This window comes from Vulpes lagopus, chromosome 11 (genome assembly GCF_018345385.1).
Source record: "Vulpes lagopus strain Blue_001 chromosome 11, ASM1834538v1, whole genome shotgun sequence".
NCBI lineage: Eukaryota > Metazoa > Chordata > Mammalia > Carnivora > Canidae > Vulpes > Vulpes lagopus.
Window position 1 is genome coordinate 74,493,183 of NC_054834.1, and position 27,920 is coordinate 74,521,102.

Here is a 27,920-nt window from a genome sequence, read left to right on the forward strand (position 1 = left end):
AATCTTTAAAAATAAATAAAATAAAAATTAAAAAAATTTTTTTAATTAGGTAGGTTCCATGCCCAGTGTGAGGCTTGAACTCATGGCTGTGACATCAAGAGTTGTATGCTCTATTGATGGAGCCAGCCAGGCATCCCAAGGATTTCCTGTCTGAGTCAATAATCTTTGATTCTGGGCTTATTATTCCCTTATGTTCCCTGAATTCTGCTCTCAACCAGGTTATTTTAACTTTTGCTGTGTCCTGTGATTTGCTTTTTCTGCTCGAGTTATGTGTGAGATTCATCTGTGTTCGTGCATGCAGTTCACCCTTCTCACTGCTGTCCACTATTCCACTCATAAACACCACAGGTGAATCTCTTCCCATGTCAATGGGCAACTTGTGCTGTCTGGCCCTCAGCACCCTGTGGACACCTTGGGCACTTCCTGATGAACAGAATGAACAGGTGCAGGTTTCTCTGGGAGAGTCAGTGGTCTAGAGGTCAAGTGAACGCTCCACCTTAGATGAGCCCACATTGTTCTCCAAAGTTGCTGTACCAGGCATTGCTCCCAGAAGCAGTGGCTGGCAGTCCTGCCTGCTCTGTATACCAGGCTGGTGTTGGCAGCTTTTCATTTTTGCCAAGCTGGTGGATATAAAGCTTATGTGATTTAAACTGTGCTTTTCTGATTGCCCAAGAGGTTGAATATCTTCCTGCAAGTTGATGTGTTATTCATTTTCCTCTTCCTCCCTTTTTTAAGGGTGCTTTCAATCTTCTATTTTATTTTTTTTTAAGATTTTATTTATTTGAGATATATAGAGAGAGACAGTGAGAGAAAGAGAGAGCAGTGGGGAGAGTGGGGAGAGGGAGAAGCAGGCTCTCTGCTGAGCTGGGAGCCCAACATGGTGCTCAGTACCAGGACCCTGGGATCATGACCTGAGGTGAAGGCAGATACCCAATCAGCTGAGCCACCTACATGCCCCAACCTTCGACCTTTCCACACTGTCCCTAATGACTCTTCACCTCTCTTAATTTTCTATCTTGGTCTCTGTGCTACGTGTTGTATACTTTCTTTTATCTTTAGCTGGATCTCAAACCTGTTTAACCTGCCTATTTTTAGTTTCAAGGGTTATGCAGTTTATTTCTGGGAGTTGCATTTGGTTCTTTTCCAAATATCTGACATCTTGCATGTCCAATCCTAACTGCTGCTGATTAGCAGGTGTCAAAGTAGGACTCCTACTAGGGCCCCCTCCAGGTAAGCCTCCACCTCTTAGATTCAGGGTTATAAGGATTCTCTGTGGGAGGGGGTGGTGGTGGTGGAGGTGGTGGAGAATGACCTCCAGGGGGAAAGTTTTTTTTTTTTTTCGGGGGGGGACAGTTAAAGAGAACATTTCATCCTTCTCTCTTCCCAGCAGTACTAAGCACACAGAAATTAGTGGAGACACATTTATCAAGCCACCATGTCGGATCCCATGAATTTAAACAGGGAGTTGGTAACATGGAAGCCAATGCGAGGCAGGACAGGTATAAGGAGGAGACCTAGCAAACTGAGGAGCCATGCCATGTCCAAATGCCCAAATACAGTGGCTGATGCTCAGTTTCCACCAGTTGTTTACATGGGACTTGAGCCTATTGATGCCAGTCCTTCCAAGAAGCAGATTTATACCTGACCCTGTCAATTTTCACAATACAAGGTGGGCCAAAAGGGACTGTGTTTGTGACCCTGGCTGAAGCCTTTCCTTGTGGAAATGTCTTCATCTTCCCCACTTGCTGTCTTCTTGCTGTGCTCTTGGCTTTTGCTAGGGGTCTGATCAAACAAATGGCCATGTCAAAAATGTCTCCATACTCCCTATCTTCTGTAAAGCTACTGCTGAGGTTACTGTCTATCCTGCTGAATGATTTCTCTTGTACAGAGATCCAACTGGTTCAGTCTCTAGAACGGAACACTCTCTGCTTCTTCCATACTCAGTTCAATATTGGGCTAGGATTTAGCCCAATAAAGGAAGGAAGGATTTGATTCCTTCACCTAGTGACTTAACATTATTAATAAACAACTTTAGAATAATTCAAGATAACCGGAAAAATTGCAAAGATAGAACAGAGAGTTTCCATATGCCCCTTGCCCAGTGTCTCCTCTTGTTAACACTGTACAAAAATTAGTGCATTACTATCAACTAAATTCTAGGCTTCTTTAGATTTCAACCTAGTTGTCCCATTAATGACCTTTTTCTATTCCAGAATCTTTTTTTTTTTTAATTTTTTTAAATTTATTTATGATAGTCACAGAGAGAGAGAGAGAGGCAGAGACACAGGCGGAGGGAGAAGCAGGCTCCATGCACCGGGAGCCTGATGTGGGATTCGATCCCGGGTCTCCAGGATCGCGCCCTGGGCCAAAGGCAGGCGCCAAACCGCTGCGCCACCCAGGGATCCCTCTATTCCAGAATCTAATCTAAGACACACTACGTTGCATTTTGCATATACTGTTTTTTTTTTAATTTTTATTTATTTATGATAGTCACAGAGAGAGAGAGAGGCAGAGACACAGGCAGAGGGAGAAGCAGGCTCCATGCACCGGGAGCCCGACGTGGGATTCGATCCTGGGTCTCCAGGATCGGGCCCTGGGCCAAAGGCAGGCGCCAAACCGCTGCGCCACCCAGGGATCCCTGATTTTTTTTTTAAAGATTTCATTTACTTATTTGAGAGAGAGAGTGAGAGAGCAGGAGGAGCAGAGGAGGGAGGAGAATGAATCTTCAGCAGACTGTGCACTGAGCTCATAGCCCAACACAGAGCTTGATCCCAGGACCCTGAGATCACGACCTGAGCAGAAATCAAGAGTCAGACACCTAACCAACTGAGCCACGTAGGCACCTCTGCATCTACTAATTCTTTTTTTTTTTTTTTTTTGCATCTACTAATTCTTATTTCCTTTTTAAAGATTTTATTTATTTATTAATGAGAGAGACAGAGAGAGGCAGAGACACAGGCAGAGGGAGAAGCAGGCTCCATGCAGGGAGCCCGATGTGGGACTCGATCCCTGGTCTTCAGGATCAGGCCCTGGGATGAAGGCGGCGCTAAACCGCTGAGCCACCTGGGCCACCCTAATTCCTAATTTCTAATTTTATTTTACTTTAAAGGCCAAACACATCTTTTATTTAAAAATGCCTTAAATCCTTTCTGGAAACAGGTATGATCATGGAGATATTTGCTGAGTTGAAGACTGGGCCTTCTATCAGTTGAAAAAGCTGGCAGGACCCAGTTCCAATGGAAGGTACTGCACAGTGGAGAGGGGGCCTTTGAATGGTTCTCAAACTTTGTTGAGTGTCAGACTCACACAGCACGCAGGTAAACATGCAGATTCCTGGACACTACTCTCATGATTTCTGAATCAGGTCCAGGGAGATCCCCAGGAATCTGCATCTGTAGCGTGCTTCTGAGTGAGGCTGATGCTGCTCGTCCATGGACCACACCTCATGTCACACCGGCTTGGATAACACAACATTCTATTTGCTCAATATGTTGTGTCATTTGATTGCTGCCAGGTGAGGCAGGAGATGTATCCCATTAATTAGATAAGAAAAGTGGGGCCCAGCAAGGCAGAATATATTGCCCCAATGACATGGCTAGTTAATAGTGACATCAAAACCCCAAAAAGTCCTGACTCTAAGCATTCCTACAAGGGGGGAAGCCAGAGCCACACTGACCATTGTCCTTCACCTACTAAGCTCCGGGCCTCCTTCTGTCCCTCAACTCATGAAGTTCATTCCAGTCCCCACGTTTTATGCTTTATGCTTTCTGTTTCTTCTGCTCATAGACCTTCTCATACTGGTTCCTGACTGGTACTCAAATTGCAGCTTAAACGCCATCTCCTCCAAGAAGCCTTCCCTGACCACCCAGGCTAAGGAAGCTGTACATTCCTTTTCCCTCCAATTTCACCTGCTATTGCATCACCAAGTTTTATGGTCTTTATAGCTCTTGTCATGACTTGAAATCATCTCATTCACTTATTGTTTACACGTTCACCACAACATAAGAAACCGCTCATAGCTTATGCCAGACCATGCCTGGTACGTGGTCACACTCGGTGTACACACTTGTCCAATGAATGAATGAGTGAACGAATGGATGATCAGAAGGCTACAAGGCAGTGCTAGAGGATGGAGAGACAGGGTGAGGTGGGAAGGTAAGAGGGCTCCACTGACCTGAAGTTTCCTCAGGAACCTCTCCAGGGCGGGCTTGCCCACAGGCCGGATCTTGTTGCGGTCGAGGCGGACCCGGGCATCTGGGCGCCCATCAGCGCCTGTGGTGGGAGTGACAGTAACAAGTCCCTCGCCAGCCTCCAGCAGGACCCTGAGGATCACAAATCGGGCCTGCATGTGGGCCTGCCAGAGCCAAACAAGAAAAGAATCATTTACATCCCTGAGATAAGATACATCAGAAGCTTGGTCCAAAGCCAGAATATAATATGTGCTCACTCCTTGTCAATTATTCTTATCATTTCATTCTCCCTCACCCTGTGGATCTTTCTCTACTTATTCCTCTCCCCTTAAATTCTTCCTCCCCTCTCTGCTCACAAGGGGAAGGCAGGCTGCCCTGGGAAACAGGAAGGCCATTTCCAGGCAGGACCGAGAGCCCTGTGCTTCCCCCTTGCCAACCACCATGCCCTTCACTGCTCCAAACCCCTCCCTGATGATAGCAGATACCCCTTGGCCCCCCCACAGTCCAGGTCACCAAGCACTTTCTCCTCTACAATCTTGTTTGTATTCCACAGCAGGACCAAGTAGGCATCATGAACCCCAGTTTACAGATGATAAACAGAGGCCCAGAGAAGTGAAATGACTTGCTTGGGATCACACAACTGTTAAGGGAGAGCAAAGACTCAGACCTCAGTTTCTTGACTCTAAAACATGTTATTTTGATGATGTAAGATTCCCTCAAGACATACTTGTATGAATTTTAAAAACATTCCTATTGTTTACTCTATTTCCAAAGGATATCTCATAACTGAGCAGCCTAGCCTGAAGGCAAACTGCTTGGATTTGAATCCTGGCTGTGCTGCTTACCAGCAAGTTACTTAATTTCTCTGTGCCTCAATTTCTTCATCTATAAAATGAAGGTAATAATAGTTTCCTGGGGTTGACACTGGGAGCAAGGAGTTAATTCAGGTAAAGTGCTTAGAACTGTGTGTAGCACTGACACAGGTCAGTTATTAGCAGTTGTAGTAAAATCACCTCAGCTGATCTGCCCTCAGAGGTGGGCAGGGAGACTGTTACTCCCGTTGCACAGACAGGGACATTGAGTTCACAGCAGTGTGACCTACCCCCATAAGCACTAGAGTCTGGGATTAAACCCAGTTCACAGGTCTCGTAGGTAGATATGGTTGTCCCATCTCTACACCTAGAATCCTGACCTTGGACCCCACTGCCGGCCCTCCCCCGATGGCTCTCGGCTAGTCCCCACCTGTCTCCAGCTGGAGGCCTCAGGGGTGTAGAACTCCAGGGCGAGCAGCCCAGCCCGAACCATGTTGAGCCAGTTCACGTAGATCACATCTTCTGCATCAGCCCCCTCAAAGCCAAAGATCCTGGGGAAGGGGCAGGGAGGCAGCAGGGGCAGTCAGAGGCTGCCTGGGTCCTGACCCCCACCAGTACACCCTCCATCCACAAGGGAGGCCCACCCCCCGCCCTGGCCTGCTGCTCATACTCCAGCACTTGCGGGTTGAGGCAGAGGTAGAGGCCCACGCTTTCAGCCCGGCATTCTTCGTAGCTAGAGGCGATGGTACTGAACTTGCTATCCCAGGTCTCCCCACTCCGGTACCAGCTCTGAATCTGGGAGGCGAGGCCCAGGAATTAGGTAGGCTTAGGAGCAGCTGCCACCCCAGGCATGCCCAGACCCCCAGCACCTGGGGTGTCTGCCGAGGCTGCCCTCACCTGTTCACCCGTCTCTGGGTTGATCACTGTCTCCTGGTCAAAGTTAAGTGCTCCTTTCTCATCCTGCAGAATGGTCAAGACATGAGACGAGTGAGGGAAAGGTGCCTGCCCCAGCCCATTACTGCAGCCCAGGGATTCAAGCGCCATCCACACGCCGCTGCCTCCAAACCTGAGTCCTGTGACCCTGGCCCCCAGCCACATGAAAACCCAGACCTGGGATCTCCAGACCCCAGGTATGTACCAGTGGATGGTCCAGAAAGCTTGGCAGCTTGGTTGCTGCTCCCCATGCTGGCAGAGGCCATGGCCTGTGATTCTCTACCTCCAATAAGCATCAGCCTCACTAACTACTCCATGTGCCAAGCATCTTTTATGCACCATCCGTTTATTCCTCACAACCTCCCCCCCTCCCGCCATGGTTCTGCTACCCCACCTCACATGGGCGGGGGGGATGAGGCTCAGACACTACAAGCCACAGAGTGGAATCAGAGCACATCACCTCCATGCACACTATCTCTTGCAAATAACACCCATTTCCAGAGGGCCTACTATGTCAGGCAAGCCCTAGGGCTTTGCTTTTATTCCTCATGATAGCCCATATGGTAGGAGCCAGGGTCCCTGTTTTACAGATGGGCCAACTGAGGCTCAGGAAGGAGAACTAACTTATCCAAGGACACGGAGTGGCCACATTTGTCCCCATTGCCCTGTGGCTTTAAGCCTGGACAAGGCCCAATGCTAGGCTGCTGTCCCCTTTCGCTGCTCTCTGAAGCCTCCTGACCCCTGACCCTCCCAACTCAGTGAGGTACCCTACCCCACAGCAAGCGGGACCCAAGCCAGAACCCCACTCTCTCTGATGTCCTGGCCCCACCTGCCTCTGGTCATCTCATCTGTGCAGCTCTGTGCTAAGGGGCCAGAAAGGGCTCTTCTCAGCCTGGCAGGAAGGCTGTCTGTCTGCTTTATATTCTGTGCATGGATGTCACAGGGGCTCCAGCCACTTGGATGGGCTGGCAGGTAGGGGCTGTTCTGGGGAGATGTGACTCACTCCCTATTCATACCTGGAAAGGTACAGGTTCCAGGGAATAGTAGTACAAAGCCAGACCATGCAGCAGCCTCCGGACTGGGAGCCTCCGGAGACTGTCCCTCACAGCCTCCCTGTCCCTGGTGCTGACTCACCTCCAGGGCAGGCTTCTGTGACCTAAGCCAAACAACCTTCCTGTGCAGGAGACCCCAGCTGGACTGTCCCTTGGGCTCTGCACCCTTGGGGCTCCTGGGAAAGCTTGGGGGAGGGTGATATAGGGACTTCCTTCCTTCAGGGGCCATTTCCCCCACTTAACCCAAAGCCCCTGAAGGCAAAGACAGAAGTGGCTTCGACCTGGCTGGGGTTGACCATGGGGGAGGGGAGTTGTGGACACTTCTCACCTGTACAAAGAGCTTGCCGCTGCCATGGCCCAGCAGCTCATGCAGTCCCACCTGCACATCAAAGGAGGGCCCCTTCCAGCGGATGTACAGGTCCTACCAAGACAAGCAGAGATCCATGCTACCCACTGCCCCACCGCAGCCCGGCGGCCAGCTAATGCCTCCTTCATGCCAGGCTCCATGAGGGTCACCTCTTGGCCTATCTCATCCTTGCAACAGCCTGGAGCAAGGGATTGCCTCTGCTGCTTGACAGGTGAGCAAACAGGCCATGTAACAGGGCCATGAGGCCAGGAAGTAGCTGAGCTGGGATGGCAGCCCTGCTCTTTCCTCTCCCTGCCCTAGGCCTTCCACCTTCCTGTGCCGGCTATCAGGCCAGGCCCGACCCAAACCCTTGGGCTGTCAGTGCCCACCTTGTCATCCTCTTCCAGGAAGGTAAGCTTCTCCCGCTGTGTGGCATAGGCCACAGCCAGCACATTCCCCAGCGACACATTCTTAAAGCCATCCGTCTGCCTCAGGTCATCATCTGGAGAAGGTGGGGAGGGAGTCAGGGTGAAGGGGCAAACATCAAGGGCCACAGACAAAGGAGTCTAGACCAGAGGATGCTGCTGGGATGGAGAACTGAGTGGGGTACATGGCCAGGGCCACTGTGTGGGGGGGAGGGGCAACTCTAAATGGAGGCTCTGGAGGCCTAGGGGCTATTGTCACAGATTGAGGAAGCTCACAGTTGGGGATGTTGATTCCAGCAGGGATGCCAGAGCCAGAGAAGGTGAGAACATCCAGGGAGGTGAAGTCAGGGGTGAGGAACTTGTCCTTCTCGAAGGCCGGGGGCCAGGGTAGCTCCTTCAGCAGCTGTTCCGCACTTGCCACCAGACACTCAAACTTGGCACTCATGGCCTTGTTCACCATGGCCACAAAGCCTGTAGGGAGGGAGGTGGGCTGTGGGCTGGCAGGATTTCGAGGGGTCCCCTCCCCCACTCAACTCTGCTACCCCTCCAGCCATCATGCAGGTACTAAATGTCTGCTGCATGTAACACCCTTTGCTGGCCAGTGGGACAGTGACCCAGGCCTGGCCTTGCCTTCATAGAGGTCCCTGGGGTGGACAGGATGCAAAGAAAAGGCTTCACTGGTAACATCTGAGATGGACCTTAAAAGGAGGTGGGAGGGAGCACATAGAGGATGGTAGGCAAAGATCAGATTCCCCATGGAAGGGACTACATGAGCAAAAAATATGTTCTTCTTTTGGGAGCAACTGAACTATCCTGCATGGCTAGAGCATCTGGCTTCTGAAGTGGGGACTATGGCTGCTACATAGGAGGGCTGGGACTGATCCTTTAATGCAGTTAAACCTAGCTTCTGTTTGTTTCCAAAGTTGCACTCCATAAGATGCAGTTTCTATGAGAGCCTTCATAAAGAAAAAGCTTCCTGGTTAAATACGTTTGAATACTATATGCTCTACTTCCAACTTCTTAGAGATTCCTGATATACATTGCATATTAGAAGCACTGAAGAGGGGGGATCCCTGGGTGGCGCAGCGGTTTAGCGCCTGCCTTTGGCCCAGGGCGCAATCCTGGAGACCCGGGATCGAATCCCACGTCGGGCTCCCTGTGCATGGAGCCTGCTTCTCCCTCTGCCTATGTCTCTGCCTCTCTCTCTCTCTGTGTGTGACTATCATAAATAAAAAAATAATAAAAAAAAAGAAGCACTGAAGAGTCCTTTAGGCAAGACCTCCTGCTACTTAGCACTGAACCCTTCATGGTATAATTCCTGTGAACCCCGCATATATACCTTGGAAAGGCCTGGCCTAAACTACTGCCTGGTCAGGCTCTTACAAAGAATGGAGTAACTTGGCCAAGGGTTAGACTTGGCAAAGCCTCCCTGTGTCAGGTGGAATTGACATATCAGGTCAGGTGGAATTGACATACGAGTCAGGAAGACACGACGATTAAAATAGCAGAGAAGAAAAAGCAACCACAGGGGCTGGTTAAATAAATCAGGGGGCAGCTATATGATGGCACACCATGCAAGTATTAGTCGGGTTGTAAAATATCAAATGTCATGAGAAATTATAATATTATGCAGCTATTTAAAAGAACGGCTGGCTCAGTTGGTACACCCTTGATCTCAGGGTCATGAGTTCAAGTTCCACATTGGGCATGGAGCCTACTTAAAATAAAAGTAAAACTAAAAGAACATGGTAGGTCTATACCTACTAATATGAAAAGATATCTAAAATATTCAGTGAAAAAAGCATAATCTCATTTACCTGGACAAATTAAAAGTTTCATGTGTGTGTGCTTAAACAAAGCTCTGGAGAGACCTGTATTCAACTGCAAACTGTGGTGATCTCAGGAGGGGAGTGTCACAGGGGACAAATTTCACATTTTATCCTACATACTTCTGCACTGTTCCAATTACTTACAACAGACATGGATTTTTAAATCATGCCCACACACATTTTTAAGCATTTATAGCTCTATATAAAAACAAAAAACGGGTGCTTAGGTGGCTCAGTTGGTTGAGCAGCCTACTCTTGGTTTTAGCTCAGGTCATGATCTCAGGGTCCTGGGATGGGGCCCCATGTCAGGCTCACACTCAGGTAGGCAGTATGCTTGTGGATTCTCTCTATTCCTCTGTCCTTCCTCCTGCTCCCACACATATCCTCTCTCTAAAATAAATAAATAGATAAATCCTTAAATAAACAAATAAACAAAAATCACAATGTACATTCCCAATTTTAACCTTGAGGCGGGTCCAATCATGGATGATTTTTTTTCAAATCTATTTTCAAAATCTGTGACCGTGAACATGGACTACTTTTCCTTTAAAAGAAATTTTTTAATTTTTACTTTTAAGTAATCTCTACATCTAGTGTGGGGCTTGAATTCACAAGCCTGGGATTAAGAGTCACATGCTTGGGACACCTGGGTGGTTCAGCAGTTAGGGGGCTGCCTTCAGCTCAGGTTGTGATCCCGGGGATCCAGGATTGAGTCCCACATCGGGCTCCTGTGTAAAGCCTACTTCTCCCTCTGCTTATGTCTCTGCCTCTCTGTCTCTCTCATGAATAAATAAATAAATAAATCTTAAAAAAAAAAAAAAAAGAGTCATATGCTCTACTGAATGAGACAGCCTGGTACCCCTGGACTACTTTTCTAATAACCACAATGAGTTAGGTAAAGAGGGGAGCCTCTGAGATCAAGGTTGCTTAGGAGGTTCTGGGGTCTTGGCCCTCAGAGAGGCCTGGAGAATCAGGTTCCAGGCAGGGAAGCAGCAGGTGTGCAAACCTGTCCTCCCCTCTGGCCCCTGCATCACCTGCACCCTGGGCCTGCATTTATAGGCTCAGATCTAAGCCCCCCACCAGTTGCCAGTTGCCAGTTTCTCTCTTCCCAAGCTAATCTCCCTGGCTTCTAGTAGTTGGATACTCCAGACTCTATCTCCAGGGGCTGAGGAGGATAAGGCTTGGCACAGAAGTCTAAATCCTCAGGCTGGATTCCCTGCCTTGCACAGGTGAATCCTGTGGGGGTATGAGCAGGCCTCCCACCTGCCCTTGGGATGACAACAGCCAAGTCAAGTTCACAGTCATGATGTTAATTATTCTCCCATTCACCCAGGACCTTTTATGTACCTGGCTTGTGCTAAGCAGCCTGCATAATTAAATGTGTTATCCCATAATTGTTTTTATATAGAGCTATAAATGCCTCACTTCCCAAGACACCCAGAAGGGAGTGACTGATGCTCAGATGTGGGGTTTACACAGCTGGGAGGTCACACAGCCAAAGCTGGGCTTGGGACGACTGTTGCCTGTGTCCACAGCAGACAGCACATCAGACAGCACATCAGACAGTACAGCAAAGTGGCTCAGAGCCAAGGTGCCAGGCTTGGCCACCCACCAGCCATCCCTAAGTCACCAGTTCTGTAAAGTGTGGATAGCAACTGTCATGGGAGGACAGTGTCCAAACGGACTACTATAGCTAAGTGCCCAGTATCCAGTAAACCAACAACAGTGGTTCTGGTTACCTATATTATTATTGCCAAGCGAGGGGAGAGCCCACAGGGGACATTGGGATAAGGGTCTGTAAGCTGACCACCCTCCTTCCAGGAGTTACCTTCAAACTCTCCACGGGAACCAAATGGGTCTCGGTAGCTCTCAATGAACCCGATGTAACTGGGGGAGCAAAGAACAGAGATGGAAGAGGGGCAGGCAAGAGGAGGGGACAGTTGGGGTGAAGGCTGGTGCCTCACCTCTCCACGATGGGGCCTTTGTCCTGTATCCAGAAGCGGGAGCCCCTCTTGTGGGCCTCAATGGAGCCCTGGGTGAAACTTTCTATGTACTGAGCCAGCATGTGTTCCTGCCGGCTGTTGGCTGCATACGCCTGGGAGAGAGCAGGGGTGGGTCAGCCTGAGGCCACCCATGCATCCGAACACCTGTCTTTGCAGCCCAGAGGGATCTGGAGCTTGCACACCTCAGCCCCCAGCCAACCCTTACCTTGGCTTTCTCCAGGTGCTCCACCACCTTCTGGAGAATAGGCGCATAGTCTCCCCGAGTCACCTGGAAATGGCACCCCCGGAATTCATAGCTCTTCAGCTTGGAAGTCATTTCAGAATGCAGAGTGGGCTCTGAGGGAAGAAGGTTTGCTCAGGGAAAAGGCTAGTGTAAGACACCCCAGCAAACTTCTCACCATGACACTCTTACTCTAAGATCTTCAATGATTCTCCACGGCCTACAGAAGTTAGTAGAAATTTCCATTTTCGAAAAATACGCATATAACATAATAGGAAATATTCTAAGGGCTTTACGTCAGCTAATTCATTTCAGCCTCACATCAACTCTAGGGGGAGTTATCTCCATTTTACAGATGGGGAAACAAAGTCACAGAGAAGTAAGTTTCCAAAGGTCACATGGGCAGTAAGTAGCAGAGCAGGATTCAAACCTAGGGTGGCAAACTCTATTTAGAAAGACAGTCATCCCTGAAATATAAGGAGCCTTATCAGGTGATGAGAGGGTGAATGGGAAGTAGAAGATGAAATGAGAGAATATGTTGAAGAGAAGTGAAGAAGGGGACATGAGCTAAGGAAAGCAGGCTGCCTCTAGACACTAAAGCCGAATGAGGCAAGGAAATAGATTCCCCTTCTGGAGGCTCCAGAAGGAACTGGAGTCTTGTTTCAGACTTTGAACCTTCAGAACAGCAACAGAAGAAATTTATGTTGTCTTATGCCACTCAATTTGTGGTGATTTCTTGCATTTTGCCTGTTGTCACTGAACAGTAGGACATACTTCTAGGTTATGTTTTAAAAGAAAAAAGATAACCAGAGTCTCTCCCCACCTCCCAATATGACATCCCCCATCAGGATGTGAGGGCTCTTTTCCCTCCCCTTGAAGGTGGGCAGGCTTGTGACTCTAGCAGAAGTGATGCCACATGACTGCTGATGCCAGATCATAAATGGTGACACAGCTTCTGCCTGGCTCTCTTGGAATGCCCACTCGTGGAGTCCAGACAACACGAGCAATGTGAAGAAGCCACATGAGGTGTTTTGGCCCCTAGCCCCTGCTGAGGTCCCAGCTGACAGCTACCATCTTCCACCAGATGTGTGAGTGAGCAAGCCTGAAGGTGTTTCCAGTCCCCGGGGGCTGGTAACAACCCAGCCTCCGACTCTTTGGAGATCTCAGATATTGTCACCAGGCACAAGCTGTTCCTATCGTGCCCCATCCAAATTCCTGACCCACAGAGTCTGTGAGCATGAAGAGGTGGGTTTATATCCCTAAATTTGGGGGACATTGTACACAGCAGTAGATGACACAACAGGTACGCTCAGGCAGCTTGGCTCCAGAGCCACACTCTCAAGCACTATCCTATACATATAGTAGAGTATATGTAAGTATAGGCTTGGCTTATTTTCCAGTGTGATCTATTCTTATTCCCATGAACCCAATATCCCCTTCCATAGTCAATCAAATGACTTGCCAATCCCTCCACCATGCTCTGGGCTCACACCATTCCCTCCACCAGAAGTGCTGATGCCATCTTTATCTATTCCCACACCAAATATCTGAGTTTCTACCAAGTGCTAGCCACTGGGGAGACAGTGGTCAATGAAACACACCCTTCCTCCTCTTGAGGAGCCTGTAGTCCAAAACAACAAATCTGGGACATTACTGGGTGTGCTGATGGGAAAAGAGAAGGAAAGTCATGGAAAGACAGGGCAATGTCGTGGAATAAGTGATGCCCTAGGATGGTCTAGAGGATGAGTAGGTGTCCATCACGTGAATGTGTAGGCAGTAAGAGCACTTCAAGGTGGAAGGGGAACAGACCATCAAAGTCCTAGACAGCGTATGTGAGAACACGGGGTTTTGGGGGGATTGTAAGCTGCTGAGCATGGCTGGGGCAGAGTCTAAGTGGGAGGTGAGCAGGGATATGAGGCTAGGGGGTGGGAGGTGGAAAAGGAGGGCCAGGTTGCAAAGGTCCTCATAGGGGCTGGATATTTCTTTCTACACCGCATACATTTCCCTCTCACCTGGTAACAGACCCTGATTTTCCTCTGAGAATCCCCTGTTGCCAGCTCCTCCAGTTCAGGTGAGTGGGAGGGGCTGGCTTCATCACCTGGCTCTGAGACAGTTTTGGGATCAGGGTCAAGACAATCAGAGATCTATCTGTGCCTTGACCACAGGGATTAGTTCACAGATAAATATGGGATCCAAAATAGAGAAACTAGAGCCACTCCCACACCTTATTGAAGGAAATTCTGGGAGGAAAGGACCCTTTTTCTGCTTGGGTGGCCAGGCTGGTAACTGACTATCAGGCCCTGTGTGGGAGGAACATGCCATGGATAAAGTCAGAGAATGGAGCCAAGAGATAGAGAGAGAGAAATTCCTCAGAATACTGTCTGAGCAGCTGGGTCTAGCTGTGCTTGAAGCCATCCTACTCTAGGCTTCTTAATTACCCAAGTCTGTTAAGTCCCCTTCTGGTTTAGGCAAATATGCAATAGACTCTTCACTTATGAAGAGTTCTGAATGATAGAGCCCTTGGAGGGCTCTTTGAGAGATATTCAGGAAGCAGACTTTAGGACATTCGCCATCTCTAGGTCCTGAACCTCCAAAAATCCATATGGTACCTCTTCCAGGAAGCCCTCACTGATGCGCAGTTTGGACTTCTAGCCTGTTATGGGGCATATGGCCCAGCCTCTATTCCCATTATTCACATGGATTATTGTGTTTTGTGCCACTACCTGAAGGATAGGGACCATCAGAGGCTCGCAGCAGTAACACCCTCCAAGTGGCATGGAACCTCTCTCTCTGTCCTTGTACTTCCCCTGTATCTTTGCTGTCATGGCCAGCCCCAGGGCTAGGGTCCCCTCACAGGTAGTACCATGCACAGAGCACATCATGAACACAGTGACCAGTAAGTCTGCAGTCAATATGTCCTGTAACTATTTTTTTTTTTATGTCCTGTAACTATTATGACTGTTACTCCCTGCAGAACCCACCAACCCTCCTGGGCCCAGGACTAGAAGGGGTGTGTGAGGCAGCTCACCCATGCCAAGCACAGAAGCCAGCCGCACCTCGTAGCAGGGCTTCCCATCCAGGCTGACACCCTTGAAGAGTCGCGTGTTGTAAGCACTGAGGTTCTAGAAGAGAGCAGGGCAGAGGTCTGGGGAAGGAGAGTAAGTCCAGAACGGGCTGCAAGGTGGGAGGAAAAGGGGTCCACACCAGGGAAGGAAGGTACAGAGGCAAAGCAGGCTGGGGCCTCTGGGGGAACCTGGCTAAGTCCACTGCGATGGGGAGAGGGCAGGTGGGCAGGCCAGGCCAGACTTTCCCACTCTACTCCATATGCTGAGCCCTAACTTTTACTAAGTGCTGACTCCCCTGTGTCAAGCACTACACGCTCTCGGCTAACCCAGGGCCACACGAGGCAGCAGACATGGAAACTGGTTACACGGCTGCTGGGAAGCAGACCCTAGGAGTCTAGAGCTCAGGCCCAGGGCCCAACCGGAAGCAGCTCTAATCTTCTGCACCATCCTGCCCTGAGGCTGTCATGAGGCCTTCAGCCTGGGAGCAGCTCTATCGCTGGCACACATGGGCACATCTTCACTGGAGCCATGCCAGCTCTTAAACAATGATTCTAAGACTAGTCTTTTCTACTTCAAACACCCAAAATACTGTGTCTCTAGACCCAAGCTGAGACCCAGGAGTGGGTGCCAATGGCAAGGGGGCCCCATCAAACCAATATTACAACCCTCAAACCTGTGAGTCCAGAAAATCTTGAGCCAGTTTGGCATCTTCCATGGTACAATCCCCAGAGTAGTAGGTAGTGATTCCCTGTCAGGGAAGGGGACAGATGGAAAGGAGGAACTGCCAGGGTCAAGACACATTACCCTCAGCCCCCTGCTTCCTGTATCCCCTCCCAGCATCCCCCACCCTGCCTCCTCGATCTGTTTCCAGGGGAAAAAATTGTAACACAAATCACAAACAGAGGCCCATCTCCAGCCTCCCTGCAGCTCTGCTCCAGCCTTTCCTGGGCTGGCCCACCCTGAAGGCTTGCCATGGCCCTCACAACAGGCAGTTGCTAGATAGCTTCCAGAGGCGGGAAGCCTGGGATCCCTCCTGGCCCATCTTCCCCTCCTCAGTTCCCTCTAACTCTCAGCTCAGCTCTTCTCTCCTTCCCTTCTGCATACACCTCCCTAGGATGTCAGAACCAGAAAGGCATTCAGGAAGTATTCCATCCAACTTGCTTCATAGTTTACAAATGACAAAACTGAAGCCCGTGGTGGGGGGCAGCTTTGCCTCAAGAGCGTGAGCCAAAGCCCACTGCGTCCCTGCCCAGTACCCGGTACCCTCCCCTCCATGCCAGGTGACTGCAAAGGATGCCCTGCACACTCCGTATGGTTGGGGGCCTCACCTCCTTCCCCAGCCCGAGGTGTCGAAGCCTTGGCTCCAGAGAGAACATGAGCTCCCTGCAGGTCTGCCAGAGGCTCCTGATTCCTTCCGGGTGCTGCTGAGCTGCCTTACTCCCCATGATCACTCGTTCCAGCTTCTCCTGCAGGGAAAAAGGCCATAGCACCCAAACCTGTCTTCCGGATCCTCCACATCCAGCCCCCAGCTCTTCTCCCACAGTCTGAGACCTGGCTCAAAGTGTGACTGATGGACTAGCAGCATTGGTGTTGCTCAAGAAATGGTGAACCTCAGGCCCCACTACAGAACCGTTAAGTCAGAAACTGCATTTCAACAAGATGGCCAAGCAACTTGTGTATACAGTTAGTGCGGGAAGCCCAGGTGTAAGAACTGCCTCTGCCCCAGATAGGCTTGAGCGCCACAGTCCCAATGACGGACTCTCCATACCTGGGCCTCTCCACCATCCCCCGTGATGACCAGGTTCCATTTCTGGAAGCATTTCATGTTCCCAGAGCACTTCCACATCCCTCCCTTGGATGCCCTCAGGTCAGCACAGTCAAGAAGAAACACTGTTTTTCCATTATATGTGAGGAGCATGGCAGTGGCAGGGTCAAGGTTCCCTCCGTTTAGGCCCCCACTACCATACCGCCAGCCCCAAATTCCTTACTTTCCCCGGCACTCTCCCAACTCACCTTGGGCAGGTTAGGAACAAATTTGGTGTCGCCAAAGGACTTGTAGTTGCCCATGTTGGAGTAGATACCCGCAGCATATACCAGAAATGCCTAGGGGGAGGTGGACATCAGAGACACAGAAGCACAGCCTCCCCCAACCCCAGGGAGATTCCCTCCTAAGATGTTAACACCTGGAGGAACCAGTATAGGTGAGGCTGGGAAATCTGGGGGCAGGACTCAGATCCTGGGAGGCTCCAGTCTGGCCTCAATATACTTTCATAGACCAATCTTCACATTCCCATTGTCCAGCCAAACTGGTCTTCTCGGTAGCTCCCAAAGACAGCCACCCTGTTCCTGCTATGCCCAGCACCCTCTCAGCTACTCGCGGCCATTCCATATGACCTCTGAAGTGTAAACACTGCCTCTGCCTCCTTCTGCAGAAAGCCCCACAGGGCAGGCAGCTGGCATTGGAAGCATCAAATGTTAGACCTGGAGGGACCTTGATCATCTGCTCTACAGCTTTTGCAGGCCCAAAACTTATTCTCCCTTCCTCTGGCAACAAGACTTCAATCTTCCTCTTGGGAAGGAGGGGGATCTCCCTTCTCTGACTCCAGGGGTAGGCACGGGCTCAAGCCAGACAGTAGGAGCCCTATCCAGGCAATTTCCTAGTGGCAGAGAGCCTGTTTCTATACTAGGGATCATCAAGCTTGGAGTCCCTCGACCTCCCCTACTGGAGTGAGGAAAGAAAGCAAAGCTGAGAGATGAAGAGTGCATCAAAATGCTATCAGTGGGGCACCTGGGTGGCTCAGTGGTTGAGAGTAATCCTCGTGTCCTGGAATCAAGTCTTGCATCGGGCTCCCCAGGGAGCCTGCTCCCCCTCTACCTGTCTTTGCCTCTGTGTGTGTGTGTCTCTCATGAATAAATAAGTAAATAAAATCTTAAAAAAAAAATGCTATCACTGAGCCCCTGAATCCAGCCATGACTGAATTCTGCCCTAGCTCTAGACTTTTCAATTATGGGAGACTAGAACTCTTTTTAAAAATAGATTTTTTTTTTTGAGAATTTTAGATCTACAGCAAAACTGGGCAAAAAGTATACAGATTTCCCATGTACCTCTGTGCCCCCACACGAACAGCCCTCCCTATTATCAACATCTCCCACTGGAGTGGCACATTTGTTACAAGTGATAAACCTACACAGACACATCATCACCCAAAGACCATAGTCTACAATAGGGTTCACTCTTGGTGTTGTACGTTTTATGGGTTTAGACAAATGGATGGCATATACCCACTATTATGTAGATACATTACTCTGTACTATGGAGTAGTTTCACTGCCCTATATATCCCTCTCAATGCCTGGCAACCACTGATCTTTTTTTTTACTATCTCCATGGTTTTTTCTTTTCCAGAATATCCTATACTTAGAATTAAATGTATGTAGGCTTTTCAGAGTGGCTCCTTTACTTACTACTATGCATTTGACTTTCCTCATCTCTTTTCATGGCTTGATACTTCATATCTTTCTAGCACCAAATAATATTCCATTGTCTAGATGGACCAAATTTGTCAATTCACTTACTGAAGGACATCTTCGTTGCTCCCACTGTTGGCAATTATGAATAAAGCTGCTACAAACATCCACGTGCAGGTTTTTGTGTGGACATAAGTCTTTACCTCAAGATTTCACTTCAGTAAATACCAAGGAGCATGATTGCTGGATCACATAGTAAGAGTGGGTTTCTTTTGCAAGAAACTGTCAAACTACATTCCACAGTAGCTGTATAATTTTGCATTCTCACCAGCAATAAACAAGAATTCCTGTTGTTCCACATCCATAACACCATCTGGGTGTTGTCAGTGTCTTGGATTTTGGCAAAGTAATGGGTGTGTAGTGGTTGTCTCGTTATTTTTATTTGTAATTCCCTAATGACATATGATGTGGAACATGTCTTCAAACACTTATTTGCCATTTGTATATCTTCTTTGGTAAAGTATCTGTTACAGTCTTGGCCTACTTAATTGGGTTGCTTGTTTTCTTATTGTTAAATTTTAAGAGTTCTTTATATATATTCTGGCTAATAGTCTTTTATCAAATACATCTTTTGCAAATATTTTTTCTGTGGCTTGACTTTCATTCTCTTGACAGTGTATTTCACAAAGCAGAACTTTTAAATTACATTGAAGTCTAGGGGCACCTGGCTGGCTCAGTCAGTTCGGTGTCTGCCTTTGGCTTAGGTCATGATGGAGCCCTGCATCAGGCTCCCTGGTCAGGGGAGGGCCTGCTTCTCCCTCTTCCACTGCCCTCCCCCTGCTGGTGTTCTCTCTCTCTCTTAAATAAATAAAATCTTTTTAAATAATGACATTGCAGCCCAGCTTATCAATTATTTCTTTACAGATTATATTTGGACTTCTACCTAAAAAGTCATCTCTATATCCAAGGTCATCTAGATTTTCTATGTTATCTTTTGGGAATTTTACAGTTTTGTATTTAACATTTTTTTTTTATAAATTTTTATTTATTTATGATAGTCACACAGAGAGTGAGAGAGAGAGGCAGAGACACAGGCAGAGGGAGAAGCAGACTCCATGCACCGGGAGCCCGATGTGGGATTCGATCCCGAGTCTCCAGGATCGCGCTCTGGGCCAAAGGCAGGCGCCGAACCGCTGCGCCACCCAGGGATCCCATATTTAACATTTAAATCTGTGATCCACTTTGAATTGATTTTTGGTTCACATCTGGTCTAGACTCTCTCTTTTTTTTTTTTTTCATGTGGATATCCAGTTATTCCAGAACCATTTGCTGAAAAGACAATTTTTACTCCATTTGTTGCTTTGCTCCTTTGTCAAAGACCAGTTGACTGAATTTATGGGGGTCTATTTCTGGTCTATTCCATTGATTGATTTGTCTGTCCTTTGGCCAACACCATACTGTCTTGATTTACTATAGCTTTATAGTAAGTCTATAGTGAATGGTGCTGATCCTCCAACTTTATTCTTCTTCACTCTTTCCCCAATATTGTGTTGAGAATAAAATAACTTGCTGGGATTTTTATTCACGTTGCATTGAATCTATAGATAAAATTGGGAAGAACTAATATCTTGACAATACTAAATCTTCCTATTTATGAACATGGTTTCTCTCTCCATTTATTTAGTTCTTTGATATCTTTCATCAGGTTTGTAGTTTTCCTCATAGTTTTTTTTTTTTTTTTTTTATTTATGATAGTCACACAGAGAGAGAGAGAGAGAGGCAGAGATACAGGCAGAGGGAGAAGCAGGCTCCATGCACCGGGAGCCTGATGTGGGATTCGATCCCGGGTCTCCAGGATCGCACCCTGGGCCAAAGGCAGGCGCCAAACCGCTGCGCCACCCAGGGATCCCTCCTCATAGTTTTATATATGTTTTGTATTTGTTTTGTTTTGTTTTGTATTTTTTAACTTATATATTCCACTTTCTTGTGTGCTATTAGAAATGTATTATGGTTTTAATTTCAAATTCTTCTTGTTCCTTTCTGGTATATTAAAAGCAAAGGACTTTTATATATTAACTTTGTACCCTGCAACCTTGCTATAACTGCTTATGAGTTCCAGGAATTTTTTGGTCAGTTCTTTTGGATTTTGTGCAAAGATGGTCAATCATGTCTTCTGTGAACAAAGAGTTTTGTGTTTTCCTTCTCAATCTGCATGTTTTATTTCCTATTCTTGCCTTATTGCATTAGGTAGGACTTCTGGTACAATGCTGAAAAGCAGTGGTAGGGGACTTCCATGCCTTGTTCCTAATCTTAGTAGGAAATCTTTGAGATTTTTACCATTAAATATGATGTTAGCTATACGTTTTTGTTTTTAGCTATAGGGTTTTTATAGATAGGCTTTATCTTTATCAAGTTGAGGAAGCTTCCCTCTATTCCTAAAATACTGGATTTTGTTGAATGTTTTTTCTGCATCTATTGATATGATCACATGGTTTTCTTCTTTAGCTTGTTGACATGATGAATTATTTATTTTCTTTTTTTTTTAATTTTTATTTATTTATGATAGTCACACAGAGAGCGAGAGAGAGGCAGAGACACTGGCAGAGGGAGAAGCAGGCTCCATGCACCAGGAGCCTGATGTGGGATTCGATCCTGGGTCTCCAGGATCGCGCCCTGGGCCAAAGGCAGGCGCCAAACCGCTGCACCACCCAGGGATCCCGAATTATTTATTTTCAAATGTTGAACCCGATTTGCACACCCAGAGTAAATCCTACTTGGTCGTGGTGTATAGTTTTTTTATACATTGTTGGATTTGATTTGCTAATATTTTGTTGAGGATTTTTCATCTATGTAAAAGACAGATATTGGTCTGTAGTTTTCTTGTAATGCCTTTATCTGGTTTTGGAATTAGGATAATGTTAGCTTCATTGAATAAATTAGGAAGGATTTCCTCTATTCCTCTCTCTATTTTATTTATTTATTTTTTTTATTATTATTATTATTTTTAATGATAGAGCCATTTTGGAAGATATGCTGGGGTTTTTATTTTTATTTTTATTTATTTATGATAGTCACAGAGAGAGAGAGAGGCAGAGACATAGGCAGAGGGAGAGAAGCAGGCTCCATGCATCGGGAGCCCGACGTGGGATTCGATCCCGGGTCTTCAGGATCACGCCCTGGGCCAAAGGCAGGCGCCAAACCGCTGCGCCACCCAGGGATCCCTCCTCTCTCTATTTTAAAGATTTTATTTATTTATTTGAGAGTGAAAGAGAGAGCACAAGCAGGGTGAGGGGTCAAGGGAGAAGCACACTCTCTGCTGAGCAGGGAGCCCAGTGCAGGGCTCAATCCTGGGACTCCAGGATCATGGCCTGAGCTGAAGGCAGACACTTAACCGACTGAGCCAACTAGGTACCCGTTTCTCTCTTTTGAAAGGGATCATAGAGAATTGTCATAATATCCTTAAATGTTTGGAATAATTTACTAGTGAACCCATATGAGCCTGGTACTTTCTGTTTGGGAAGGTTATTAATTACTGACTCAAATTCTTTAATGCCCATGGGATTTATAGTGATGTCTCAAATTTCATTTCTGACATTAATAGTTTATGACTTCTCTATCCCTTAGATTGGTCAGAGGCTAATCAATCATGATGGTCTGAATGTTTGTGTTCCCCACCCCAATTCATACATTGAACTTTAACCCCTAAAGTGATGGTATTAAAAGGTGGGGCCCTTGGGAGGTGGTTAGGTCATGAGGGTAAGAGCCCTCACCATTGGGATTAGTGCCCTTATAAGAGACACCAGAGAGCTAGTTCACCCATTCCACCATGATAGGACACAGGGAGAAGTTAGCAGTTTGCAAACTGGACCATGCTCTTGGATTTTCAGTCTCCGGAACTCTGAGAAATAAATTTCTCTTTATAAGCCACTCAAGTGGTATTTTTTTTTTAAAGATTTTATTTATTTATTCATGAGAGACACACAGAGAGAGAGAGACACAGGCAGAGGGAGAAGCAGGCTCCATGCAGGGAGCCCGACGTGGGACTTGATCCCAGGTCTCCAGGATCAGGCCCTGGGCTGAAGGCGGTGCTAAATCGCTGAGCCACCCCGGCCTGCCCTCAAGTGGTATTTTGTTATAACAGCCCAAACAGACTAAGATATCAGCTTTGCTGATCTTTTCAAAGAACCAGATTTGGCTTCATTAATTTTCCCTACTGATTTCCTGTTATCAATGTTACTGATTTCTGCTCTAATTCTTTTTCTTTTCTTCTGGATTTAATTCGCTCTTCTTTTTTTTTCCTAAGGTGAAAACAGATGATTGATTTTAGACCTTTCTTCTTTTCTAATATATGCTTCAATGCTATAAATTTCCCTCTAAGCACTGCTTTTGCTGCATCCCACAAATTTTGACAAGTTGTGTTTTCATTTTAGTTCAAAAAATATATATGTATATATTTGATGTGTGTATGTGTATTTATGTATGTTTATGTGTGTGTGTGTGTGTGTATATATATATATATATATATTAATTTATTTATTATTTATTTGAGAGAGAGAGAGTGCATGCGGGTGGGGGAAGCAGAGGGAGAAGGAGAGTCTTAAGCAGCTTCTGTTGTAAGCCCAGAGCCTGATGTAGGGCTCAGTCTCACAACCCTGCAATCATGACCTGAGCTGAAACCAAGAGTTGGATGCTTAACCAACTGGACCACCCAGGTGCCCCCCTCAAAAAAAAAAAAAATATATATATATATATATTTTTTAAGATTTATTTATTTATTCGTGATAGACGTAGAGAGAGAGAGACAGAGGCAGAGACACAGGACGAGGGAGAAGCAGGTTCCATGCCAGGAGCCTGACGTGGGACTTGATCCCGGCCGGGACTCCAGGATCGCGCCCCGGGCCAAAGGCAGGCGCTAAACCGCTGGGCCACCCAGGGATCCCCCAAAATATATATATTTTTAAGTAGGCCCCACACCCAGTGTGGAGACCAACGTGGGGCTTGAACTCATGACCCTGAGATCAAGACCTGAGCTGAGAACAAAGGTTGGTCACTTAACTGACTGAGCTACCGAGGCACCCCTTAGTTCAAAATATTTTTAAATTTCTCCTGAGATTTCTTCTTTGACCCATGTGCTATTTAGAAGTATGTTGTTCAATCTCCAAGTATTTGGGGATTTTCCAGATATTTTTCTGTTATTCATATCTAATTTAATTCCATTTTCATCTAAGAGCAGATATTTTATTACTTCCGTTCTTTTAAATTTATTAAGGTGTGTGTTTTATAGACCTGAATGTGGTCTCTCTTCGTGGACCTTCCATATGAGCTCAAGAATACATATCCTGCTGTTGTTGGATGAAGTAGACTATAGATGTGCATGATATCCAGTTGATTGATGGTGTTGTTGAGTTCAACTAGGTCCTTACTGATTTTCTGTCTGTTAGATCTGTCTGCTAGAATGATGCTACAGTCTCCCAAATGTAGTAGTGGATTCATCTATTTCTCCTTGCAGTTGTATCAGTTTTTGTCCCAAATATTTTGATGCTCTGTTAGTCACATACACGTTAAAGACTGTTGTCTTCTTGAAGAACTGACTCTTTTATTGTATGTAATGCCCTCTTCATCCCTGATAACTCTCCCGGCTCTGAAATTTGCAAAATTAATATAGCTACTCCCACTTTCTTTTGATTAGTGTTGGTATGGTATATCTTTCTCTATCCATTTACTTTTAAAAAAAAGATTTTATTTATTTATTCATGAGAGACACAGAGAGAGAAGCAAGTAGAAGAGGGAGAAGCAGGCTCCTTGAAGGGAGCCGGATGCAGGACTCTATCTCCAGACCCAGGATTACGCCTTGAGCCAGAGGCAGACACCCAACCACTGAGCCACCCAAACATCCTTCTATGCATTTACTCTTAATTTATGTGTCTTTCTATTTAAGTAGGCTTCTTGTAGACAATATATATTTCGGTCTTGTTTTTTGATCCATTCTGATTATATCTGTCTTTAAATTGGAACATGTAGACCACTGATGTTCAAAGTGATCACTGATAAAAAAAAAAAGTGATCACTGATATGGTAGGATTAGTATCTACCATCTTTGTTACTGTTTTCTATTTGTGTCCTTGTTCTTTGTTCCTATTTTTTGTCTTCTATTCTTTTTCTTCCTTTTGTAGTTTTAACTGAGCTTTTACATAAGTCCATTTTGTCTCCTTTCTTAGCTTGTCAGTTATACGTTTTTACTTTTCAGTGTTTGCCCTAGATTTTGCAATATGCCTTTATAATTAATCAAAGTGTACTTTCATATAACACTATACTGCCTCATGGGTAGTGTACCTCATAACAAAATAATTCTAATTCCTGTCTCCTCTCCCTTGCATCATTACTTGCGTCACTTATTTCATGTATATATAAGCACACATAGGCTTTATATATGTATAAATATGTAAATTATATGTAATATAAACATTAGCATACATAACCAATACATTGTTGCTATTACTTTGAACAAATGGTTATCTCTTAGATTAAAAATAAAAAAAAAAAATTAAAAAAAAAATAAAAATAAAAATAAAAAAAATTAAGTTTTATTTTACTTTCATTTATTCTTTCTCCAATGTACTCCCTTTTTTATGTAGATTTGAGCTGAAACATTCACCATTCTATCATTTTTCTTTCCTCTGAAGAACTTTTTTTTTTAATATTTTATTTATTTATTCATAGACACACACAGAGAGAGGCAGAGACACAGGCAGAGGGAGAAGTAGGCTCCATGCAGGGAGCCGGATGTGGGACTCGATCCCAGGTCCCCAGGATCACACCCCAGGCTGCAGGCGGCGCCAAACCGCAGCACCACCTGGGCTGCCCTCCTCTGAAGAACTTTGAATATTTCTTGCAAAGCAGGTCTACTGGTAATACATGACCTCAATTTTTGTTCATCTGAGAAAGTCTGTTTTTCCTTCACTTTTGAAGGAGAGTTTCACAAGATACAGAATTCTAGGCTGGTGGCTTTTTCTCTCAACACTTGAAATACTTCAGTGCACTCTCTTCTTGCTTGTGTGGTTTCTGAGAAGTTGGATGCAATTCTTATCTTTGCTCCCCTAGAGGTAAGATCTATTTTAACTCCAGCTTCTTCTAGTACTTTTTCTTTGATTTTTTTGTAGTTTTAAAATATGCCTAAGTGTAGTTTTTTGGCATTTAATATTCTACTTAGTGTTCACTGAGCTTCATGGATCTGCGGTTTAGTATACGACATTAATTTGAGGAAATTCTCAATCATTATTGTTTCAAATATTTTTTCGTTTTCTCTTTCTTCCTCTTCTGATATTCCCATTATATATACATTACACCTCCTGCAGTTGCCCTATGGTTCTTGGATACTCTGTCTGTGTTTTTTAGTCTTTTTTCTCTTTGCTTGTCAGTTTTGAAGATTTCTATTGAGATATCCTCAAGATGGGATGCCTGGGTGGCTCAGCATTTGAGTGTCTGCCTTTGGCTCAGGGCATGATCCCAGAATCCTGGGATCGAGTCCTGCATCAGGCTTCCTGTGTGGGACCTGCTTCTGTCTCTGCCTCTTTCTCTGTGTGTCTCTCATGAATAAATAAATAAAATCTTTTAAAAAAAAAAACAAGAGAGAGAGAGATCCTCAAGCTCAGTGAGTAGTATTAGTAGTTGACTCAGCTGGGTCAAGTCTACTAATAAGCCCAGCAAAGGCATTCTTCATTTCTATGTTTTTTTTGTTTTGGTTTTTTTTTTTTTTACTTCTAGCAGTGTTGGTTCTTAGGACTTCTATCTCTTTGCCCATCTATCTGTTCTTGCATGTTATCTACTTTATCCATTAGAGTCCTTAGCATATTAATCACGGTTGTTTTAACTCCTGGTCTGATAAGTCCAACCTCCCTGCCATGTCTGAAACTGCTTCTGATGCTTTATCTCTTCAAACTGTGTTTCTTGCCTTTAGTATGTTTTGTCCTTTTTTCTTCATAGCCAGACATGATGTACTGGGTAAAAGGAACTGCTGTAAATAGGCCTTCAGTAATGGGATGGTAAGGTGTGGGAGCAGGAGAAGCGTTCTCCAGTCCCATGATTAGGTCTCAGCAGTCTTTTAGTGAGCCTTTACCTCTGGACTGTGAACTTCACATGTGCCTCTAAGTCCTGTGTCTCCCCACTCCCCGTTTTAGGTGGGACAGGATGACTAGAACTGTCTGGAGTGGGATATTTTCCTTCACCCAGCTCAATTAGGCTCTGATAAAACCCTAGCAGGTTAGGTTCTGGTGATATAGTTTCTCCTGAAAGCAAACTGTAAAGAACAGAACATTATGGCATTTTCCAAAAATGGTTCCATTTCCCCTACCCCTGCAAGAAGCATGGGGCTTTCTCTCTGAAATTCATTGTGAGGACCAAGATCCTGAAGATAACATTCCCTAAATTTCCGAAAGTGTGGAGACCCCTTCTCTGACTGGACCTCCTGTAATTTGTCAATCACAGTTTAGGTTTTCCTACTCTAGCACTTGGTCTAGGGAAGGATTCTGTCATGAATTTTTTTTACCAGTGAGTTCTGATTCTCTGTACCCACTTGTCTGTCTCTCCAATTTGGGGGCAAGCAGTTAGCCCCTGTGCCCTCACTTCTGTTAAGGACACAAGAAAAGTTATTGATTTTCCAGTTTGTTCACCTATTACTTGTCATTAGGACGGATTAGTGACTTGTAGGTTCCTTACACCCTGGACTAGAAACTGGAAGTCATGATTTTCATTTTTACTTAAGCCAATCTGAGGTGGGTTTCTGCTATTTGCAAACAAAAATATCCCACTGGGAATAGTATTACCTAGGCCGCACTTTCCCAGTGATTAACTCTTTTAATGAATAAGTCAAAGTCTAGAGATGGGATGTTATTACTGAAGTTAAAAAAAGGTAGAAGAAACAGCCTGGGCCTCAGCTCAGAGATAAACAATCCAAACCCTTTATTTTACATATATAAAAACAGGCCATATTCTCATACATTCTTGGTGAAACTTTCGTAAAAGATGATTTAACAACATTAATCAATTGCAAATGTACATAGAACCTTTGACCCAGCAATGCTACTTCTAGATCCTACTCACACAGGTGTACAAGTATGCTCACTGTGGCACTTTTCTAAGAAGAATCAGGAATAATCTAAATGTCCAACAAAAAGAAAAGATTAAATTGATTAAGATGTACACAGCAGTAGAGTGCTTCACAGTCAACAAAAAGGATGAGGTAGATTGATATGTGCCCCATGAAGTTCTCCAAGACATGGTATTTAATTAAAAAAAAAAAAAAGGCAGGACTCATAAGAACATGGAGAACATGATCTCATTTATGTAAGTGACAAAGTGAGGAACTAGTACATGTTTGCATGTATAGGAGTAGGAATGCAATACACAGACAGAGGAATTAGGCTATATACCCCAGCATCCAATGACTGATCTTTGTGTTTTGTATTGTGTCTTTCTGCATTGTGGCAATGCCTTACGAATACATGTAAGTATTACTTGGCCAGGGACACCTGGGTGGCTCAGCGGTTGAGTGTCTGCCTTTGGCTCAGGGCGTAGTCCTG

At 45.9% G+C, this 27,920-nt stretch overlaps 1 protein-coding gene across 3 annotated transcripts in view; it reads right to left on the minus strand.

Annotated features, from left to right (window-relative positions):
• Window positions 1-27,920, minus strand: part of DPP3 (dipeptidyl peptidase 3) — a 34,085-nt gene that overhangs the window by 4,181 nt on the left and 1,984 nt on the right. For all 3 annotated transcript variants that reach the window (XM_041722309.1, XM_041722311.1, XM_041722310.1), the window contains exons 3-16: window positions 16,889-16,978; window positions 16,204-16,341; window positions 15,549-15,623; window positions 14,839-14,932; window positions 11,796-11,926; window positions 11,552-11,682; window positions 11,416-11,474; window positions 8,035-8,229; window positions 7,723-7,835; window positions 7,316-7,408; window positions 5,900-5,962; window positions 5,673-5,797; window positions 5,433-5,553; window positions 4,175-4,354 (exon numbers count right to left, since the gene is read on the minus strand). In XM_041722309.1, the coding sequence (XP_041578243.1) occupies window positions 4,175-4,354; window positions 5,433-5,553; window positions 5,673-5,797; window positions 5,900-5,962; window positions 7,316-7,408; window positions 7,723-7,835; window positions 8,035-8,229; window positions 11,416-11,474; window positions 11,552-11,682; window positions 11,796-11,926; window positions 14,839-14,932; window positions 15,549-15,623; window positions 16,204-16,341; window positions 16,889-16,978 (1,608 nt within the window). The remainder of the gene's footprint in view (window positions 1-4,174; window positions 4,355-5,432; window positions 5,554-5,672; window positions 5,798-5,899; window positions 5,963-7,315; window positions 7,409-7,722; window positions 7,836-8,034; window positions 8,230-11,415; window positions 11,475-11,551; window positions 11,683-11,795; window positions 11,927-14,838; window positions 14,933-15,548; window positions 15,624-16,203; window positions 16,342-16,888; window positions 16,979-27,920) is intronic.